Consider the following 22937-nt stretch of genomic DNA (forward strand, 5'->3'; position numbering starts at 1 on the left):
AATAGCAAGTGTCTGAAAAACAGCTAATACTAACTGCTATACAAAGATATAATATTTCAATCTTCCTGTAGGGCTGCAGCTTCATGTCTGTAATTTTAGATGTGTTACATGTGAAAAATGTTGAAAATACCTTTTGCTTACACTAAGGTACTGAAACAATCACACGCTGCTGACAGTTCAGGGATAAAAATAGGAACTAAATAATTACTTTCTATGTCTATTTCCCCAATACAATTAGTAGATTCAGTAATTATTATGAAGTGGGAAAAGGGGAAAAACATGTTTGCTCACTGAAGCTGTTAAAACCGTAAAATGTCTAATATACTTTGAACTGCACATTGAGGTTAGCATATTGTTTTAGTTATTGATAGTCTCATAGGAAATGTATTATCTAGCCCTGTCTGGGACTGCCTTTAGAAACCACAAGCACATGTAAGGTTGCTCTTAACTAATTGTTTCATGGACATGTTGGCTTCCCATAAGACAAAAAATCTGTACCTTGATTAAAAATGGTGTCTGATTCTGATTACTGAAGAATAGAAGGAAAGAAAAACAGACTACTGTGGTTTTACAGTAATAGATTTCTTATATATATGCACAGCCAATGGATAAAGTATAGTATGATTTATAATTATATTTGTCACATAATTTTCCTTGGGTTTCATTATAGGAGTTGTATTTCTTTGCTATGCATCTATCTTTAAGCCTATCCAAATGTTGTTGGATAAGTTAACGCTTAATTTTAAGAGGAGTATTACTTTAATAGGTTTTGTAATGTGTACTAACATGTTAACAAATGTTGGTCATTTTGTATAATAACTAACTTGTAGTTTTGCTTTCTTTTTTTTTACTTCATAATTAAACAAAATGTATTATTAACATATGAGTAATTTTTATTAAAGTATTTTTTTTTTTTTATAACGTGCCCTGGATTTACCATTTATTAACAACACTGCCATATACAGTACATTTTCCATTTGCATGCACAGAAAAAATAAGCCCCCTAACACACAAACTCACAATATCTTCCACTCATGCAGTAGATTCACACACCCAAACACAACACCACATCAAACAGAATACCTGCTTTATTCTAAAAAGAAGACTTTGGAACTTTTGAAAAGATTCCACTCACTCTAGTGACGTGCAGGAGGATAAAAACAAAACTCCAGCATTCTCAATATTTCCCTTCCCAAAATTGTAAGCTTTATTTATTTCACACTCCAATGTTTTGGTCCGGGCTCGATAAACATCCTTCTAATAGCAACACTGACTGGACAAGGTTAAGAAATGTTAGGAAATGTTGATAAAACAACAGCAATATTTTGAAGAGGTATCTGCTCAAGTTTTGTTTTTTGATAAATCAGAGGATTATCATATGCTGTCTGCAGTGCTGGCTGTCACATATTTGGCTCGCTCACAAAGCACAATGCTACCCTATGTGAAGGATTCCATCTGATTACTTGGATCTGTGACCATGTACAGTAATTCAAGTTTTCTCTTTTTTTTTTGGGGGGGGGGGGGGGGGGGGGGGGGGGGGGTGAATGGAACAATGTGGTCTAGAAGGAATTGTCTAACAGATTGTCACATTTACCTGTCATATGTCTGGATACGTTTTAGTCTTGGGGGGGGGTGAAATCGATTATGTCCTGATCTCCTAGGATAACCTGCACTGTATATACTGCTTAGTTTCAGGGTGGCCCTCTGTCAATGTCCTTTAATGTCAGATAACACCTGGTAATTAAATTAATGGGGGTTTATATGAAATGTTGAACCCAGTTTGGAAAAATTTACAGAACACCCTCTAAATTAACAGATTAAGAGGTTGTAGATTTCCTGTCAAGATGATCCCATAGTACATGTTTATAAGGTTCCCGTCTTGGCAAAATGGAAGCCACTGCAGAAAGGGTATTCCTACTCAGAACACCCTTTCAGAAACGTTTGTAAAACACCTTTTGAACACCTTTTAATATCAGTGGTTTACTCAAGTGAAATCCTAGCAAAACTATCAGCTGAACAGAGAATTGTCAGATTTTTTTTAATTGGGAACAAATATTGCAAAGTGGTTCTACTACAGTAGCAACCAGTGTTACATTTGGTAAGTAAGATTTTGAATATGGTACCACTGCTGTATCACTGTACTAGTGGACAAGTTTTGCATCACCTTATAGAACTGACAAATTTTGCTCCATAAAGTCGAATGAAACATGATGAATAATGTTAAGTTAACATATTGAATTACATACCGCTTTGCAGTTTTCCATATACTTAACAAAAGTGACCAAAAAAAAAAAAACCTGACATTTTTAAATATAACATGAAATACAGTACTACTAGCCTCCAGTAGACTTTTGCAATATCATTTTGTAGTTTCTTTGATTATATGATGTTAAATAAAATATCCAAAATATATATATATATATATATATATATATATATATATATATATATATATATATATATATATATATATATATATATATATATATATATATATATATATATATATATATATAAACCACGATGGGCTGTGGGTTCCCATGATATATACCACGCCTGGGCTGGTGATAAGACGCTGAGGGCCTTTCACCAACCCAGAACAGCCGAAGTGGTTTATACTGCTTTCAACATGGCTACCTGTCATTAGTGGGAAGAGAAATAATAATAAATAATTCAAATACATTTAAATTAAGACAAAACCAGAAACATTTGTTGTGTATATATCCGCAGTGTAATATAGTCCCAAATTGTATTTAATTTAATTAATTGTTCGCTTATTAAAAATAAACTGCACATATTCGTTTATTGTGAATTTCTGCATCGAAAGTGCCATCTCACTAGAAACTAGAGGGTTGAGTACAACTGGATTATAGGCGGAGTTTAAAATTACACTAAGGAAGTAAGGAGAGTAGCTGATAGAGAGAGTGAGGCCAGATCTTCAAGTGAATTTGCTAACTCGTTATATGCAAGCATTTAATATAACGTTTACACATATTCTAGTACATTTTCATTCTTTTAGATCTCAAAATATGTTTTTGTTATTTGTCAGACACCCTCGCGTCCAAGTCGTACCAGATTAAGTTCACGATCAAACCAAACTTTACACACCAATCTGACCGCGGTATTGGAACAGTACCTAACAGTTTCCCGCAGTTGTTTAAAATCCAGGCCGGTAATTCGGCAGGTCGTGTCTGGCCTTGTCGTTACCTGCTTTTCTAAGAGTTTTCCTGACTGACATGACTTCATTACTTCTAGTTTTAAACTCACTGTCAGCAGAGATGTTAAAACTTCTACTGTTAAAATATGTGTCTAGTCCAGTTCAGTGTAATAAAACTGGAGACTGAACACTGGTCCTTAGTTTAACTTCTTGCACTGGCATATAATTCCCTTATGTTGTTGAGATTTTTATTTTATTTATTTCCATAAAATGAACGTCCATATTTTTTTTTTCTTTAAGTACATTAACAAGCCCATGCTGTAGTTTTTTGTTTTTGTTTTTGTTTTTTTCAGTCTTTGTTTTCTTTTGTTTCATTTAGATGTTCCTCATCAAATGTTGTGTCTTTTCTTGCTGGTGCACTTATTTTATTAATTAATTTTTTTCAGATGGACTGCTGTCTTCACTCAGAAAGTTGGTGTTGTACCAGTTATGTGGTTTTTCATCACCAAATATATTAAAGGAAATAAGGGAAATGCCACTCATTTTTGGCAGTGGTTTGTAACTAATAACAAATAAAATGGCAGTTTGTCATGGAATTTAGAATGTAGTCATGTGCAGTGATTTATTCAGTGTGAAGTGGCTCATTAGTATGCAAGCCGTGTTATCTACACACACACACACACACACACACACACACACACACACACAAATAAATAAACATATTTTAAAACTGTCAGGTTTTAAATTACCCAATACTACCCGGGTCTCTCTTTACTATCCACGTTTTTATTTATTAACCTGAGAATTTAAAGAAAATGTAGAAAATATGACAAGCTTTTGCATTAAGCCTTTTCTTAACTGACTGGATATCAATGTTTTTAACACACAGCGAGTGGCAAGGACACTTCAGTAATAACAGCAGCAATGACTATTAGGAATTAAATCAGAAATAATTTGCAACTAATTTGCATGAGCGAACGTAAATTTTAATTTAGGTGAATGTGTGCTACTAGAAATTCCTAAAGGTTGACTATAAAAAATAAACGTGAATTTCTTTTTATCTGACTGTATAAAACAAAGAAAAAAAAACAAAACACAGATCTACACTCACAGCTCAATTGTAATGTACTCTGGAAAAGTAGTTTATTGGTGTCCGCTGCCTACTATTAATCAAACTACAAATCCCATATACCGCCAATTTCACTGACTGAGACACACACACACACACACGCACGCATGCACACACACACACAGTACTAGTCAGAAGTTTGAGTACACTTGCTGGAAACTAGGTTTTTTTCATGATTGACAATGCTCTACGTCGTATATGTTTCTGTAAATACTTGAAAATGAAAACACATGTTATAATATACAAAACAAAACATAAGGAGTATCAAGGCAATGTTCAAGAAAATTGAAAATTGTCTCTAAATCTTGGATTCCTCAAAATAGCCATCCTTTGTCTTAATAACAGTCTCACAAACACTAGGCATTCAGTTAACAATTTTCAGCAGGAAATCATCTGACATGTCTTCCCAGCTCTTCTGCAGAAATTCCCAGAGATGTAGGGCACTTGTGGGAAAGTTTGCTTTGACTCTTCTGTCCAATTCATCCCATACAAGTTCTATGGGACTGAGGTCTGGAGATGGGGCAGGCCAGGTCATTAGATTGAGTTGTCCTTCACTTTCCTTCTTTGCCAGATAGTTCTTACGTTCTTGAGGTGCGTTTCAGGTCATTACCTTGCTGAAAAATGAAGGACTGCCCAACTAGCCGTAATCCTGATGGAATGGCATGCCTCTGAAGTATGCTATGATAGCCATGCTGGTTGAGCTTGCCATAGACTTGGTAAAGATCACCAACTCTGTCACCAGCAAAGCAACCCCAGACCATGACACTGCCCCCTCCATGCTTGACAGTGGGAACCACACATGCAGAACTCATACACTCAGCCTCTCTGCGTCTTACAAATACTCTGTGGTTCGACCCAAATATTTAAAATTTTGACTCATCGGTCCATAAGACTGACTTCCACTCCTCAAACGTCCAGTTTCTGTGTTTTTTGGCCCTTCCTCTTATTCTGCACTCTTAACAATGGTTTCTCTGCAGCAATTCTTCTAGTTAGGCCAGCTTCACGCAATCTCCTCTGAACAGTTGATGTTGAAACATCTGTACTTCTAGTAGCATTTAGCTGAGCTTGTATTTCAGGGGCAGTTAATCGCCGGTTTCACAGACTTGTGACTCGAATGAACTTGTTCTCTGATTCTGAGGTCACCCTTGGTCTGCCTGATCTTGTTTGGTCCTCATGAGTGCTAGTTTCTTCAAATCGTTTGATGGTCTTGGCCACAGCAGTTACAGACACTTGCAAAGTTCTTGCGATTTGTCTTAAAGATTGACCTTCATTTCTTAAAGTAATTACAGTCTTTTTTCTTTGCTTAACTGAGCGTATTTTGCCATTTTCTGCTCCCTTACATTCAAGAATGACAAACTTGTGCCTATGCTACCTATATTTATAGTAATCACGGACCGTCACCTGTTAACAATAATTGGTGACAAAAGGTTAATTAGGTAACATGCTAGTTAACTCAGAGAACATCTAACAAAGTCACTTCAATACTTAGGCCATTGTTCGAACACCTTGCTTCACAGAAATTGACAAGATTTACATTTTCATTTAAAAATTACATTTCTGAATGCAATTCACTTGTGATTATCAGCTTATATAAGTACACGTATCATATAATGAAATATTAAGTGTTTATAGACAAGTTTATACAGTTAAAGCATATATAATCATGAAAAACCTGTTTTCAAGCAGGTGTACTCAAACTTTTGACTGATACTGTATATATATATATATATATATATATATATATATATATATATATATATATATATATATATATATATATATATATATATATATAAAATCAGATTTGTAGTGGAATCCTCAATGCTCGAGTCCGAGTGTCGAGTCCAAGTCCCAAGACACTATCATTCAAGTCCGAGTCCGAGTCACGAGTCCTTGACTTCGAGTCTTTAAAACAAACTCAAATCAATTTTTATTAAACTAGAGGTATTAGTAGGGGACAGTTTACTTAAAGGACGTTGTCCTTTTACATTTAGTACATTTAGTATTATTTTTATTATTTGTTTTGCAAAACAGAAACGTTAAGTCTGTAGTACAATGATGCATTTATAAGATTGTGCTTCAGTTCATTTGAATTCAGATAATGTATTTTTTATCTCTTTCACACAAAAACACTATATTTATGTATTTCCCCTTTGTGTAGGTTCATAATGGAATAAAAAAAAAAATGAAGTTCACACAGACAAGTCGACATTGCACAGCGTATTGTTAATGTGTTTTTCCCACATCCATAATACATGATTTTCATTTTGGTAATTAAGTGATATTAAGTTATTCTGTTATTTTGCTATCAATCAGTCCTCCTTTCATATCATTGTGATATATCTGTCTGTTTGACGGTAGACAATTTTCGAGCCTTGTTTTACGCTGAATTTGTCAGGTGAATTCATTGACATTGCTTTCAAACAGTGATGACGTGTGCTAGGAACGAGTGGAGATTAGAAACAAAGCACATAACAACACAGCAACTTTCTGATATGAATTAAGAATGATTATAACTTATAAGATTATTATTTTTTCATTCATTTTTGTTTTCAGTAAACTCGAAATTATTAAGATGACCAATGTTCACCATTTTTTTTTTAAATTATTATTATTTCGCAGATGCCTTTATCCTTTATCCAGAGTCACTTACAACAATGTCTCACCCGAAAGACGGAGCACAAGGAGGTTAAGAGACTTGCTCAGGGTCACACAGTGAGTCAGTGGCTGAGCCAGCCTTTTTCTTTTGAACCACTGGTCCACACCACCTCCTAAGGTGATACAAAACTGTTGGCCATAGCTAGGTGTCCTTGGGTTACCATTGCTATTATAGAGGTACTGAAGATGATTTGGTAAAGGCAATCCTTTTCCAGTCCTGCATATGAAAAGAGTGGCCTGTGACTGACCTGAAGGATGTATCCCCGGACGTAGTCCCGCAGTGTCCAGCCCAGGCCATGCAGGATGTGCAGCACCTCTTCCTGTTTGAGCACGCTGAAGAGCCGGTCCAGCAGGATCTTGAGCCGCACAGGCACTGCCTGCGTGCCGTACAGCATCAGGCTGCTGATGTCAAACACCACGTTGGATTGCACGATCTCCACCTGCGTCGGGTGGTACAGGTGCTGGGTGCTGAGCTTGTCCAGCGCTGAGCGGTAGTCAGGAAGGGGGAAGCAAAACAGAGAAGATAATATAACAACGTTGCAGCAACACACTGGTCTAGGTTTCTTTGGTTGAGGCACTGGAAAGGAAACAAACTGCTTGGCTGAGGGCATGCAGTTCAAAACGGATTTGCAGTTCTTTATAAGAAGCCACTATAACTTAAAAGGACACTTCATACCATCTGCGTTTTTTTATATACATTTTTCACTTGCTTAATAGTCTGCGTGTTCGCTAATTCATCTTTTTTTTTTTTTTTTTTTTTTTTTTTTTTTAACAGAGATTTGAATTTACTACTTCATAGTTCCCACAGTTGCAAAGGGGGCAGTCCCCTAGCTGGTCATTTCTACAGCCACCTCACCTCAAATATTTGGCACAGTATTTATTCAGCCTGATAAATAATGATGATTATACTATACATAAGGTATGCATCTGTTTTCTTATTTCATTTAGGTTCTGTTCTGATCTTGTGCCTCCCTTTCAGGAAACCAATAACATCAAAATAGAAATGTGCATTAATGCTTCCCTATGTAAAGAAAAATTCAGTCTGCCAGGTGATTTTTTGTACTAATCACTCCTCCGAAATGTGTAATTTATCAATATACTGTTAAGACTTAATACTGTAGATGTTAAACAGATTTGATGTACAATATATAAATAAGGTGTTAGAGAACATTCACTGAACTGCATTTACAAATGTTTTATAAACCAAATGTAACCAAATTAACGGTTACATTTTTGGGCCTCAATCCCACACTTAAACGCCTTTAATTGGGAACAGTGTCAACACCCACACTTACTGTAACATTAGGCTTTTCAGAGGGCTAAAAAAAAAAAAAAAAAAAAAAAGGCACATTGCTTGAATTCAATAAATAGTACAGTCATTTCTGTGAGGGGTAACCCCTTGTTTAGCTATGTCAGATAGTATAAATATAAATTAAATGTCTATTCTTATTACAGTACATGATACAAAATATGGTAATTCAAAATACTAACCAGAAGTACTTAAAAACTAAACTGACATTTTAATTGATGTCAGAATATTGAGTGGTTTGGTTTGAGCCAATTTCATTTAAACTGAGACCTTGCTGAAACCTTCCGAAATTGGTGTTTATGAAACACACCTAACCAAAATATAAAAATCCAAAAGCTGCTGAAGCTTGCATATAAAAAATAAAATTGAAACTTTTTTCAATAATATCTTTCATCAATATTTTCTATGATGTTATTCCATGCCACGATTGCCACTGGGTTTGTGGGTTCACTGACACTGATGTCTACACGTTATTTTTTTCTTTCTTCCTCTTCTCACTGCAAACTTTGAACCCCATCTAGCTTTGACACACACGCTGTCTCTTCAGTTAATAACTATCAAGTTTCCCCTTGTCTCCTGTCTTCTTTTCTTTGAGGCAATTGCGCACTCAGCACCATGAGATAATAACACATCTATGAGATAAAAGCAGTGACATTAATGTAATTGTCTGCCTTTCTCTCTTTAGCCTAATCTCCCCCACCTTCTCTTCTGTCTTTCCACAGTTTTGACTGCTTATGTGACACCTGTTTTTGTCTCCTCAGATCCTACGACAGGTTTTCCGCTGACAAGGTTTTTGCCTGACAACAGATTCTGCCAGACACGAACATAATATAAAATGAAGAACTACTTGTCAGAGTTTCTGCCAATGTGCATATGAAATGAAATAAAAAAGACAGAAAATTCCTGATGGGGGCCCTGTGACGGTCGTTCTCGGCCTGTCTGGCCAACTCCTGTGAGCCAAACAGGTGTTTCATTTTATGTCTTTTTTTTTTCATGGTGGAAAACATGAATAGTAAGGAATTGAAAAAGAATTGACTGTGAAATGAAGGATAGACCTTGTGTCGGCTGATTTGGGATAAACAATTATGGCAGGTGGCAGTTTTTTTTAAAACAAAACCGTGACAAAAGCTTAAACTTTGAAGGTAGTTTCCTTTTGTAAAACTCAAACCATATTTTTTTAATAATAATATATTTTATAGGTACTATAAGAAGAAGATGAAGAATGAGTTATTGTCCAATGTACACATATACATTTTATTGCATTTAATTCTCATACTTTACCTGTAAAACTATTGCAAAATAGTTATTTATTTATTTATTTATTATTATTATTATTATTTACAAAATATGAAAATGAGTACTCACTAAATATACGGTGAAAGGAGGATTTTGCACATTAAAATCCTTTTTTTTTTTTTTTTTAAATGAGTGCCTGTGAATTAACTGCATGTGACAGCATTAGCAAGATACTGTATGCATGCATGTTCTGAACTGAATAGTATGTAATGTTGTGATTACATTATGTAATATGTTAAATGATAGAAAGGCTTATGTGTCAGTGTTTGTGTTTAAGTAAGGTACTCATATGTACTTAATTATCTACCTCCCATGCAAACATACAGTAATACAAGTGTGGAATAAGGCAGCAGAACAGAGACTCTTCCTCCTGCCCCTGGGTCTCTGTGTACTGCACTTGCTTCCACTGTGCAGCTCTCAGATCACTCAAAGGCCAGGGGACAGTTTTACAAACCACTTTTAAGAAATGATCTGTTTAATATTACAGAAAGGAAATAAACTGAAAGAAAAGCAAATGTTTATCTTGTAATCACCTGGATTACAAATCTACAGATCAGTGTTGAAATATTGTTTTGTGAAACAGGTAGAATCAGGTACACCGTGCTCAAACACAGCTACTCTCACTGAAAGTTAAGTATCTAGGGCTCTTGTCAGGCTTTTGCTTGAGCCAGTGTTATACTGTAGAACCATTACGCTGATAAAGGCATTAGATGGTTTCTTGATTTGAGTTTTCTATACAGTAACCAAGTATTTGCTTTGTTGGTTGCATTAAAGAGAGTTTACATCATCAACATATTTCTAATATGTATTGCTATTTATTTATTTATTTATTATTTTTTAATTGTAGTAGTCGCCAATTAGTTTTTTGCTGTTTTCACCCCAGTTTAGTAGTGTACAATTATTTTACTGCTGCCACCCCTGCGCTGACTCTGGAGGGATGAAGACGAACACATGCTGTCCTCCGAAGCGTGTGCCTTTAGCCTCCCGCTTTTTTTACACGCTGCAGACTCACCATGCCAGCACCCAGAGCTACAGCGTCGGAGGACAACGCAGCTCTGAGCAGCCTACAGGCAAACCCGCAGGCACCTGGCCAGACCACAGGAAAAAAAAACATGAGGCAGAGGGTCAGGCTGATTTATCCATATTTATTTCTTTTCTTCTATATATTGCTGTGGCAAATTATACTTTGCCAATACATTTATATTATTCTTTCATTTATGCTCTCCAAATACAAAGACAATGGGACAGATCTGTCAGACTAGCAGGTCTTGGCTTGATGACACAGTGCTAGTAAGGCAGTTTAATTGGGCCTATAACTGTCTGTCGTGGGTTGGTAAAGAGGAAGTACATGAGATAAAGCCAAACAAGAAGTGCAGCTGTCCTAAACCGGGCTCCTTGTGTGAGGGTTGTGAATCTTACATGGCTATATAGTGCTTTGGCTATGGCAGCAGACGTATTCTGTGTTTTCTCATCAATAGTTGGCTAGACTTTCCCTGGGAAACTAGCAGTCAGCACAATATTACTTACCACACAGCTATCTCAAGATCATCTTAAATTCCCTCAGATCATGCTATGCAATGTAAAACAGTAGTAACAGATTTCAGATGTAGGAATTTCATTGAACTTTGGTCTCCATAACCATGTGTTTTTTTTACTTTTCTTTTACAGTACCCATATTTACATTGTCCCAATTTTTACAGCTGTTACTCCTATGTTATATACAAAGTCAGTCAGACACCTTGCACTGTATTTGAGAAAAAAAAAAAAAAAAAAAAAAAAACATTCCTAATCTTATCAATCTTATCATATGCCAAAGATGTTGCGTGGTCCTGTGTGATCAAGTTTTATTAATGTTGGAGCCCTTACCTGCGGCTATCATTTCCATATGTAGCACAAATGCTGAAGGGTTTTTTACAGTCTGTAGAAGTTGTTCTTGAATCTTGTTCCCATCAATATGTAATGAAAACCTATGTGTGGCCCTTCTTTGAAAATCCAGGTGATTTGTTTGGAAATAAATACCCAAAGCACCCAATACACTGTCAGCTAAACAGGAATACTGTATTTGATTTGAATCAACACTTATTTTGTAGATGTATGGATGCAACAAATAGCACACACACAATATATATATATTGTCTTTATCATTATATATATATGTGTCGTTGTTTGTGTAAAACAACAACAAATATGAATGATGATGATGATGATGATTATATTATTACTACTACTACTACTACTACTACTAATAATAATAATAAAAATACACTTTTTTGGTGTCTTACCATGTGCCACCCAGCCATGTTTACACTGGTCACAGGTGCGCAGATTAATCTTCCCAGGCTGGAAACATTCACATGTGCAGTTTACCAGTGTGCAGCGGATGGCCTGCAGAAATACAAGGAAACACCATGGTCTCAAAATGTACAGAAAAGGAGACCTTTCTGAACACACTGTAAGTGTCCTCCAAGGAACCCTTGAGGCAAGGTTGCACAATTTACACCAACATATTCTACAGTCCTGGATTTGAATTGGAAGCAAGTGGAATCAGTTTGGCCTCGTATTTAGTGAATAGCTGTTCACAAATCCACCACACATTTAGTCCCAACCCATTCTGACAGCCCAGTTTGAGTCGAGACTGAACTGCATGTGGTTCTGTCAGACCAAGATTGAAATGCATTGTTTGAACTTTGTGAGGGAGATTGACAACCAAACTTGTCGAACATGCCTTAAACATGAGCATTACATTCACAAATAACATTGCTTTATAAATAAATACATAAACAAATAAATACATAAAAGACTGTATCCTGCAAATACAGGACAAGTAGCAGGGACCTACATTTGGGCTGCATCCATTTGTTTTGAACATACATCTTACTGTACATATAGAAAACTGAAGCCTCTATTGATCTAGGAATTGGATGCCTATAACTAGCAATAAAGCAAGGACATAGAATTAAGTGACTGCTGGAACCTCACAGTAAACACAGAAAGATAAGCTCAGAGTATAGGATAAGGTTTCTTCACTAATTACAGTAATTAATAATAACTATGAATGCAGCAAAAAGCTGTTTTTATGCCCTGTTAGTGACAGGTTAATTCAATTTCCACTCAGTTTCAAAAGCTAGTTATCACCCTATCCTGACAGCCTATACGTTTAATGTTTCATATTTTACTAAAGCATGTTTATCACAGAAATATGCTGCTTTTGTTGATTATAATTAGTTTATTTGTAAGTGTGGTGTACTTAATAAGCCTGACCTCAGTCAAGTAATTGGTAATTGCCAAGTAATTGCCACATTTTACATTTTCATTTATTGAAGAAGACACTGTAGCAATGCAATGGGCAAGTACAACTCTAACATCAGTGCTTGACTTATGAGCCTATTTGGAACTTTGTTTTATTTTATGGAGATGCTGGTCTCTACAAAGAGATGATCCCTTTTGACATGTACCCTTTCAGGTAATGCTAGTCTCGGGTTCCAAGCGTCAGTACAAAGCTCGTTCAGTTAGTTGCTGTCTGTTGGGTATGCTCTTTGTAGCATGGCAGGTTAGACACAAAGAATGAACTCTTCTGGCAGAAAGCTTTGGAGACCTGAAGCTGTTGATTAGTTCTTTTTTTAATTACCAAAAAATGTCTACAAAACAAAATGCAATTAACACAGACTTTAAATCGGGTTCCCTGTATAGATTGGTGTAGGTACATGCCCTGCAGTAACCCAAACGCATGATTCCTCAGATGTGTGCGAGAGAGAATACAGATTTTGTTTATAATTTACACTAACCCAATGAAGAAAGCTCCTGCTTAAAATCAATAGATATTGACCAGATAATACATCATAGCTGTCCTTGTCACTAACATTGGTTTCAACTAATAAGTTCATTAAATAATTAGCTATTTGATAATTAATTCACATTCCTATGTGGAATATGCATACTTTTTTTGACTACCATTACATTATACAAATCGACTAAAGCACAATATTGGTTTATGTTATAGAATTATGATAATGCAGAGAACCAAAAGGACCTTAATTAAAGGTCGTCTGAGACCAATTTACTAAGCTTTTACTCCAGCACAAAGTGAGTTCAGATAGCATAAAAAAGAAAATGCAAGGGTGTTAATTTTATTGTTTTTGTCTTGTTGTGCACCTTGTTATGTTTAATATTGTCAGCTATATGAAATGGTGCAGCTTCTCTTTTTTTACATTCTTTAAGACAGCATCTAATTGAATGTGTCTGCCTATTTCACAGGCCGTTTTAATTGAATGTAACTGCACTATCTGCAGTGCAATCACTTTCAATTAAGGATCTCTGTTAAGTTGTATATTTGAAATGATACATTGGATTTTTTTTTTTTTTTTACCAGTTGAGTTAAAACTATAAGCAAATCATACAACTCAATGCTTATTTTGAAGAGGAACACCCTCTTCTCAAATTTGTTAAAAAAATGTGTTTCAGAAAACGTTTAATGTAGAGTATCCCTCTTGTTTCCCCTTTGCTATTATGTCATATGAGTTTCTTAAAAAAAAAAATATAACTTAAAGAACACACTTAAAGAAACCAGTAAAATACTGTAAAAATGCAGCAGTGTACCATAGCAGACTTCTTTTTTTGTGGCTGTAAATGTCTATACATTCTCGCTAACTGACAATTTTACAGAAATGTACTAGTAACTGGTTCACTGCTGTATTTTTAAAGAGCAATATTTCATTTTCCACTTCACACATTAAACAAACTATTTGAAAAAAAAAGAACAAGTTATGTGTTGCTATTTGAAAATATGTATTATTATTATTATTATTATTATTATTATTATTATTATTATTATTATTATTACAGCCTATGTAGACCTAATATGAAACAAAAAATGCATTTAGTATGTAGAATTGCAAGCCTTGCTGATTTTAGTTTAGCTGAGGATGTACTGTACATTCAGAATAAGGCTCTGTTGTATTTTTTTCAGCAGATATAGCTGTAGTGAGAGATGAGGATTTTCATAAGCATGCTCCCACAAGACTTCTCCACATACCAAGTGGAACGATTTGTATCAAACTGGAAAGCAAAAGGCAAACCGAGTCTAGGAGTAACACATAGGTGTCATCTATTTACTGACTGTGATAATGCTGCTGTTTTTTAAATTTATTTTAACTTACAGGAGAATCAACATCAAAGTATGTGACATGCTGATAGCTGTTTAGAGTCCCACAGTTAGCTGTAATCATACAGGATCTGTAAAGCTAACATGACAGATAAACAAAATAAACAACTGCCTTTTATTTTGTAATTGCCCTGCAAATACTGTTCCATGCCTCTCAATGTAATCATTACAAAGCAATCTGGAATGTGTATTGCACACAGTGCATGCCAATGTTTCCTACTTGTGCTATGTAAAACAAACATGTCTATACAAACATTTTCAGTCAATGTGTGTATAAGAGGGTGATTGATATATAACATATTCTATATTAAGGCTGTGACTTTAGGGGAAATAAAGAAAAAAAAAGGAGGAAGAAGAGGACAGGTATATAATGACTGGAAACTGTACTGCCATTTACTATGTATTTTAATTACTATAATTAAACTGATAATTCACAGTAATAAAAACATTTAAATAAAAAGGCCAGATATTTAAATAATGTTGTTGTAAACGTGTATATTGGTCCCAATGTATTTTTTGATGTGATTAAGAAAACAAAATGCTTGAGTATGAAGTTTGAATAAAAGATTCAGACTGCCTCTCTGCTCATGAGAGAAAGAAAATCCCCAGGAAGCCCCTCAAGTGACCAATTAGGAAACTGCATTGACAGGTCATGAAAGGCCCTCTGCAGTGCAAGAGAGGTGTTGTGGGAGCATACTTCAAAACCAGGGCCGGCAAGGGGACCAGGAACAACCAATAAACTAAAGCAGGTAGGAGTCATAACATGGGTTAAAGGATATGTTCTGAAGAGAGGGATTTGCATTGAGTTTGAATTCGTTCACACGGCTAAACTGATTTTAGTCAAAAAACAAAACAAAAAACAAGTGGTGAGAAAATGCCATTGAATTTGGGAGAATAATACAGTTGCTTCTTGAATTAAAACAATTCTGGTTGTGTTTAAAAAGAAATGTACCTAGGCAACAACAGTTAGAATGTAACAGATCACTATTAGATTGAAAGGTTGTTTAGATTTTAAGTATATTTTATTTATCACTTTACTTTAACAAAGGCACTGATCACATTATATTGGAAAAAAATATTGGATAAGGGCGTCTGATAAGAAACTAAAGAATAAATACGAAATCAAGATAACACTTTACTAACCCTGTATTTAAATAGGTGTATACATTCAAATGCACCAATTACTAAAATTATATATACAAAATTAGATATAAAATATATATACACACACTGCTCCCTCACTAGAATGCAGGTATCGGGGGACACACAATATGACTGTTACAACCGAAGAGCGTTATAAACGGGGGAAGGGTTCAGGGGCGCCGCGGGACACATAACAACACACATTTGACTAAAATACAAAATAAAATAACTCCCTCTCTATAATGCACATATAATAAAGCAAAAATTTAACGTTTCTTGAATTAACCATGCATAAAGCACAATTTAAACAACCCTATATTAAAAAAATAAATAAATAAATAACACGTCTGTGTTATAAACTGCTGAGCAGGTTTTCTTCAGTTTAGATACTGTATCAAAAGGGAGAGACAGAAACGGAAGTTAGACTGAGAAGTTGTTTACAGTTTGAACAACACTGTACTGTACAAATATTGCATGAATTACTAGTATAGGGAATTGGGGGACATGCTGTAGGAGTGCTATATCCGATGTGTATTACAACAGAGAGCCTTACAGCGTGGGAGCACTGCGTGTGTGTGTGTGTCTATATATATATATATATATATATATATATATATATATATATATATATATATATTTTTTACAGGTGTGTACTGTGAAATCAGGCATTTTGTTAAATGACTGATTTTAGGAGCATCCCATTACATGATTTGCCTGTTTTACTCAGCCATTTCGCGAAATGCCTAAATATTTCAGGCAGTTTGCGAAACGACTGCCGTTATAGGCATTCTATTACACTATTTGACCAATTAAAGGTTTTGTGTAAAATATCTGTTTCACTCGGTAATTACATGAAATGCCTAAACGTCCCATTGCATTTCATGACGTGACTGGCGTTAAGGGCATTCCTTTACACTATTTGACCGATTAAAGGTTAATTAAGAGTGAGGAGTGTCATTTTTGTGTTAGCACCGACTACATGAATTTTTAATCATGGGTTCACGTAACTTGTAACTTTAGGTTCTCACATGAGTATCAGCAGACATGGCTTGGTGCTCACCAAAATTAGGGGTCATTATCCAAGTCGCTCTCTAGCTCCTCCTCCTCCTCCTACGACAGTTCAAATAATTGGGATGCCAATTTTGGAGCTAGATTCTAGTGCCAGGGTACCTCATATGGCGTGAACGACATTAAATACTGGTGCCAGCAGACATGTTCAATTTATTGTTATTTATTTATTTTTATTATTATTAATTTGCAACCATAGATGAGGATAGTTTCTCATTGGGTCTGGACTACTCAAGTGACCCACCCACACACATCCACATACACGGGAGAAAAGGTTCATGTCGTGAGAAGTTGTAAGGAGGGGTCTTGATTAGAGCGGTATTTCATAATTTGATGATTTTTCAAAACAGTCTAGCACCATTTTTAAAAAACGTTTTGCCCCCCTGTCAATGATGGTGGGTTCAGGATCAAAGGTTTCAGCGATCATCTTACACATGAATATGCATCATGTATTGTTTTTCACTGTGTTTTATGTACTGTACCTGTGTACCAGTTATCTGAACCCATGATTATAATGATTATCATGAGAGATGCTTCTCTCATGGTGTAAGGACTCAGTTTGGGAAGCCACAACTTATAGTCACAAGCTACAGAGAATGTGTCGCTTCTACCAGAAGGTTCATAAGGGGCATCTCTCACAGTGCATACATATTTTATGAAGTGACGAAGGTTTTTTTTTCTTTTTTTACATTAAAATGTATAGCATTAATTGCTCTTAAAGCCAATGAATAGCACAGCAGCTTACTTACAGGCATTGCAGTGAACTTCAACAAAAGAACGTCATAATCCAAATATTTTAGCACAAAATATTTTGATAAGTTATGTTATGCATTATTGTAACACTAGTTATATCTCAGACTTAAATTCACTTGAAATGGTGAGAGAACCTCTCTCGAAAGGCTTTTATTCCCGAGGCAAAGCATTTTTGTGCTTTTTATTTTAGGAAATAGAATACATGGATGCATAGTATACATAGTATTCTATTTTAGAAGGAAGGATCAAACTATATTGCATGCTTTCCAAAGCCTAGGAGCAAACACTTGAACTAACATTTATTTTTTGTAAAGTAATACACTATTATTATTATTATTATTATTATTATTATTAACACCAGGAATAATCCAGAGTTATACATTAACAATATTTGTATGTGTTTCACTAGGTGATCTGATTGTACCTGAAAACATGTTATTTGTGGCTATGTTTAACTGCACATTATTCCCATTATATCCCACTAAAAGCAAGATTTACTAAAATTATAACCCAGGGTCAGGAAACCAATGCTATAATAAAAAAAATACTTCATTTTACCAGGATTCACATGCACCAGGTACAATATAAGGTTAAAATTACAAATGGTCTGTACAGTAATTAAGCAATGAACAGGATAGGTTTTATTTTTTATTACAGAGTGAAATACTTTTAACTGATTAAACAATACATGTAAGGTTCCTCTGTGAAGTATGTTTCTATTGTAGATACAGTAAACTACAATAGAAACACTAATTCAGTCTTAAATGGGCAACCTGCCCAAATTTAAACACAAACTCAAGCATGGAAGAAACATTAACACATTTACTGTTAGTAAATACTCCCTGTTGCATTGTTAAATTTTAATACATTTCAACGTATCTCTTCTGCTAATAGGGAAAGTACAAACCCTAAAGGAATGTGTAATTACAGAAGGCTTGCTTTTTTCTAAAACATGTTCAAGATAGGCAGAAGCCATCTATTATCCCCATTTTGATTTGGGCAACTAAAACATTGTATACAAAAAAAGTTAAATAAAAAAAAATAATAATCTTCCTTTACAGAAATACATTTATTTTAGAGTAAGCAGAAAGCACTACTTAAACCACAGAGGTCATCATAACAGCACACAGCTGAAGTGCACTTCAAAAACACAGCCAGAGCCAGATTAGTTACACAGCATTTTAGGTAAAAACATGTCTTTTTATGAGGGTGTATAATAGCGCATTTCACATCTCCGTGCTACAAAACCCTGTACATGAAGACAGGCTTGTTGAAGTTATTACTGGAGGTTTTAAACTTTGAAATGTGTATCAAAGAAAAACAAATAATTTCTCCATTTTATTTATTTTTTTATTTTTTAAACGGAAAATGTCCTTTTCCTTAGTGACAATCCTTGTCGTCTCCTATTGTTTTCAATTTCCATTTAAATGGTCCAACATGATCTGTCCAATGCCAGTGTCGAAAAAGCTGTTTAAAAGAAACCAACAAAAAAATTATATTATCACAAAACACAAGCAACAGCTTTGGAGAACGCCCTCTGACAGCTCTGCCTGTCAGTCTGGTTTGGCTAGTTTATATATCCTGAATAGTCCTTTAAAAAATAGCACCTGGGGTTATTAAATAACTACACCTTTACAGTGATCTGCAGTGTTGTACTGTAGAGTCTATTGTTTCCTTATCTGACACTACTATGCCAAACTGCCCATCAAGAACCATGATTCCCAGAACAGCATAAAGTAATACAGTGGTCTTGGTTTACAGTCTAAATACTTGTACCCAGGGGTGAAGTTCTCAACAAAAAAAGTCAAGGTACTCATATGCACAGCCGGGTGTAAACATAAAAAAATTGAGACAATTTGAGTGACAATGGACAAATACTTTTAAAATGTATACATATTGGTACACGATACATTTATAAATATAAAATAAGCCTTAAATAACTTATAAATTATAACCAATTGACCATGAACAAGGAAGCTGAAAGCTTTGTACCCTCTGCATGAATCACTCAGTCATGTTCTGTAATATAACACTTAAGTTAATCATTTAATCGCAAGCATTAAGAAATATTACACTATGCAGTAACTGCTGTAGAGGGTTTTGTTTCAAGATATCCTAAAAAAAGGGATGATATTATAAAAAATTGTATATAAAAAAAAGTGCTATGAAAAAATTATACAAAAAGGTCTAAGTCAAACAATGTGCAATAGGGGCTAAAATACTCCTCAAATTTAACTGCCACTACTATCTTCCAATAATATGTTGTGTGTGCTTCTCTGTTGTGTTTCTGTGTAGATTATTTACCATGATATATTCCAGAAAAAGATTTTTCAAGCAGAAACAGTATACAAATACTTTTTTTTTTTTTTTTCCCTGGTATTGTGGTTTCTGCACAAGAAACAAAGTGGCAAAAGACACATTTTCATAAAGTAATATCATTATTGTAGTTTACTTCTGCCTTTTTAAGTTACTCACATTTAACTTAAATTTGTACCATGTTGGTACAACATGGTACAATTAATCGTTTATTACAATTCTCATAACAGAAAATACTAGGATCACAACAAAACAAACCATTGATCATTATGATTAACATGTACCTTGCAAGTTGTGCCAGTGTTTTGTTTTTTTTGTTTATAAATTTAGTCATTGCCAATTATTTTCTCCCAATTTGAAAATGGCCAATTATTATTTAGGCTCGGCTCACCGCTACCACCCCTGAGCTGACTCGGGAGCTGTCCTCCGAAGCGTCTGCCGTCAGCCGACTGCTTCTTTACACACTGCGGATTCACCATGCAGCCACCCAGGAGCTACAGCATAGGAGGACAGGCAAGCCCACAGGCGCCTGGCCAGACTACAGGGGTCGCTGGTGCGTGCTGAGCCGAGGACACCCTGGCCGACCTAGACCCCTCCTCCCCCAGCAACGCTCAGCCAACTCCCATCCACGGTCGGCTGTGGAATAGCCCAGACTCGAACTGGCGACGTCCAGGCTATAGGGCACATCCTGCACTCACACAGAGCGCCTTTACTGGATGCGCCACTTGGGAGCATGCCGGTGTTTGGAAAGTGAGAGGGACACCTCTATCTGTATCCCGATTCTGACTGGCTTACCAAATCTCAAACTGCACTTTGTTGATCCTGTTTTTTTAATGTTACTCCCTACTGCCCTACACATCACTTGCCATTTTAGAAAATTTCACGCAAATTCTGGCAATGTGGTAAATCGGTGCAAGGCAAAACACGTTATGATAATTATTTCTAATATTTATCAACTATGTAATTTATGGCAAACACTGGTATGGATTTTTGTCTTCAAATTCATGTGCAGCAATGGTCGTTAGAATATTCAGACAGTTTCTCTGCCGCACTAAAGAAAATAATTATTACTTCATAACAATCATAATTAATCCACACCACTGTTTTCATGTTGCACTGCTAAGGTCTTCTCTCGTTGATCAATGAATGAGCACTGACACAAAGTGAAATGGGCAGAGATTTGTGACACATGCCAAAATGAAATCTTATCAGAATGAAAGCTCAGCCAATCAACATGCAGTTATTATACTGACGTTAATGGTGGCCAATAGCAGCTAAGAAAAACAGAAGCAGTATGAGCAAACATAATGCAAGCAGCATGAACTGTGCTGAATAAAAGCACATTTGAGAAACATTGCGCTAGTGGAATGTGTGAGTAGATGGAATGCATCCGCGTTGGATGAAAAGCAGATTAAGTAAGTCCCGATACCCAGTATCGGCATCAAAATAAGTCCCACTATGAAGTACCAGTGAGTACTGACAGAATTTCACCCCTGCTTGTGCTATTAAATAAAGCATTCTCACCATTGAAATGCCAGTTTCTGAATTGGTTGTTTTTCTATGGGGAGCTGAGATTTTGTCTGATTAATTGTGATTTCATGACTGATTTGTGCCACTGAGACATGGTGTAACAAGATTATGAATAGCAAACTTTGTTATGGTCCTGGGTAGATAAGGTTCACCCTAACAGCTTGGGCTCCTTGTTTATAAATTGGAATTCATTTTTCATGCAAAAAAAAAAAAAAAAAAAAAAAGATTTGGGGAGTCAAATGGCTGTTAATGCAAGCACTGCAGAATAAACACTTCAGTAATGTCATCTTTATTTATAAAGGAATAGTAATGATGCTAAAAAAATGCAAGTCTTCTCATTTTCCTAGGATGGTGTTCAGTTCTTTCTTGTTTAATAAATAAAACACCTTTTTATCTTCGAGTTTCTGTGCAGTATTTAACCTGCTTTGATTCATACTGCTGCCTTGAAGCTTGTTTCATTTACTTTTCTACTCGTCATTTAGAGCTATTACAGTTGATTATTTATGTTCTGTATTGCCTTTTTCCGATATGACTTAAACAACAATAGGCCTTAGACAAAGTCCCTTCACCAAAGAAGCCTGCTTATAAAATACTACAGCTTTAAATGGCTTCTAAATTGAGTTTTGAAACAGGGCCCTTGCCAAAAAGCTTTAATTACTGTTGTAAGGAGTGTTTTCTTAAGGACTGTTTTTTTGAAGAGGGTTTATAAACAACAATGTTTTGAAAACTGAGATTAAACTTCTAGCCAGCAAAGTCTTGAACACTTTCATGAATATCAAACTGATGAGATCAAATTCAAACTAAACAAGCACAATTAAAGTAGCTTTTTCTTTTTTTTTTGTGAAAACTAAGCTGATACAATACATTACAATCTGTATGCTTCTGGTGAAATGTACCTTTAAACCCCAGAAACTGAAGGTGTTATCTATACAAACTGCTGAATTATCCAAGCTCACATTCCTGGTTCACAGCAACAGGGTTTACTGCTTCTAAAATGATATGCCAACATCAAAATATTACCAACAATTGTGCTTTCCCACTGTTTACAGGCTGGCCTGACAGCTGATGAGCTACTTAACTGTCTAATAAAGCAATTAAAACAAAGCTGTCTGTTCTGCTGACATCCATGTCAAGAACCTTCTAATAACTTTTTTTTTTTTCCTGTAATTATACTTCTCGTTTTTATTAACGAGGTGGAAATCCTGCTTGGTTTATGAGAATTAATATGTACAATTACTGAAATAATAGAAACAGACCGAACACAGACCGTTCATTTGCTGAGGCAATTACCCACATCCCTGTCAAAAGGAAGAAAGAACGAATAAAAGAAAGGAGTAAACACAGGGGCCCCTGATGCTGTATGTGGAAGTGTTTCTAATTCCAAAGATATAATATGGACAATATGTCTGTGGTCCGG

General features: G+C 35.4%; 1 protein-coding gene across 5 annotated transcripts in view; it reads right to left on the reverse strand.

Moving 5' to 3' along the window:
- Positions 1-22937, reverse strand: part of LOC121295031 (zinc finger protein basonuclin-2-like) — a 309188-nt gene that overhangs the window by 111795 nt on the left and 174456 nt on the right. For all 5 annotated transcript variants that reach the window (XM_041219342.1, XM_041219318.1, XM_041219326.1 and 2 more), the window contains 2 exons: positions 11832-11934; positions 7193-7428 (listed from right to left, as the gene is read on the reverse strand). In XM_041219342.1, the coding sequence (XP_041075276.1) occupies positions 7193-7428; positions 11832-11934 (339 nt within the window). The remainder of the gene's footprint in view (positions 1-7192; positions 7429-11831; positions 11935-22937) is intronic.

This window comes from Polyodon spathula, chromosome 2 (genome assembly GCF_017654505.1).
Source record: "Polyodon spathula isolate WHYD16114869_AA chromosome 2, ASM1765450v1, whole genome shotgun sequence".
NCBI lineage: Eukaryota > Metazoa > Chordata > Actinopteri > Acipenseriformes > Polyodontidae > Polyodon > Polyodon spathula.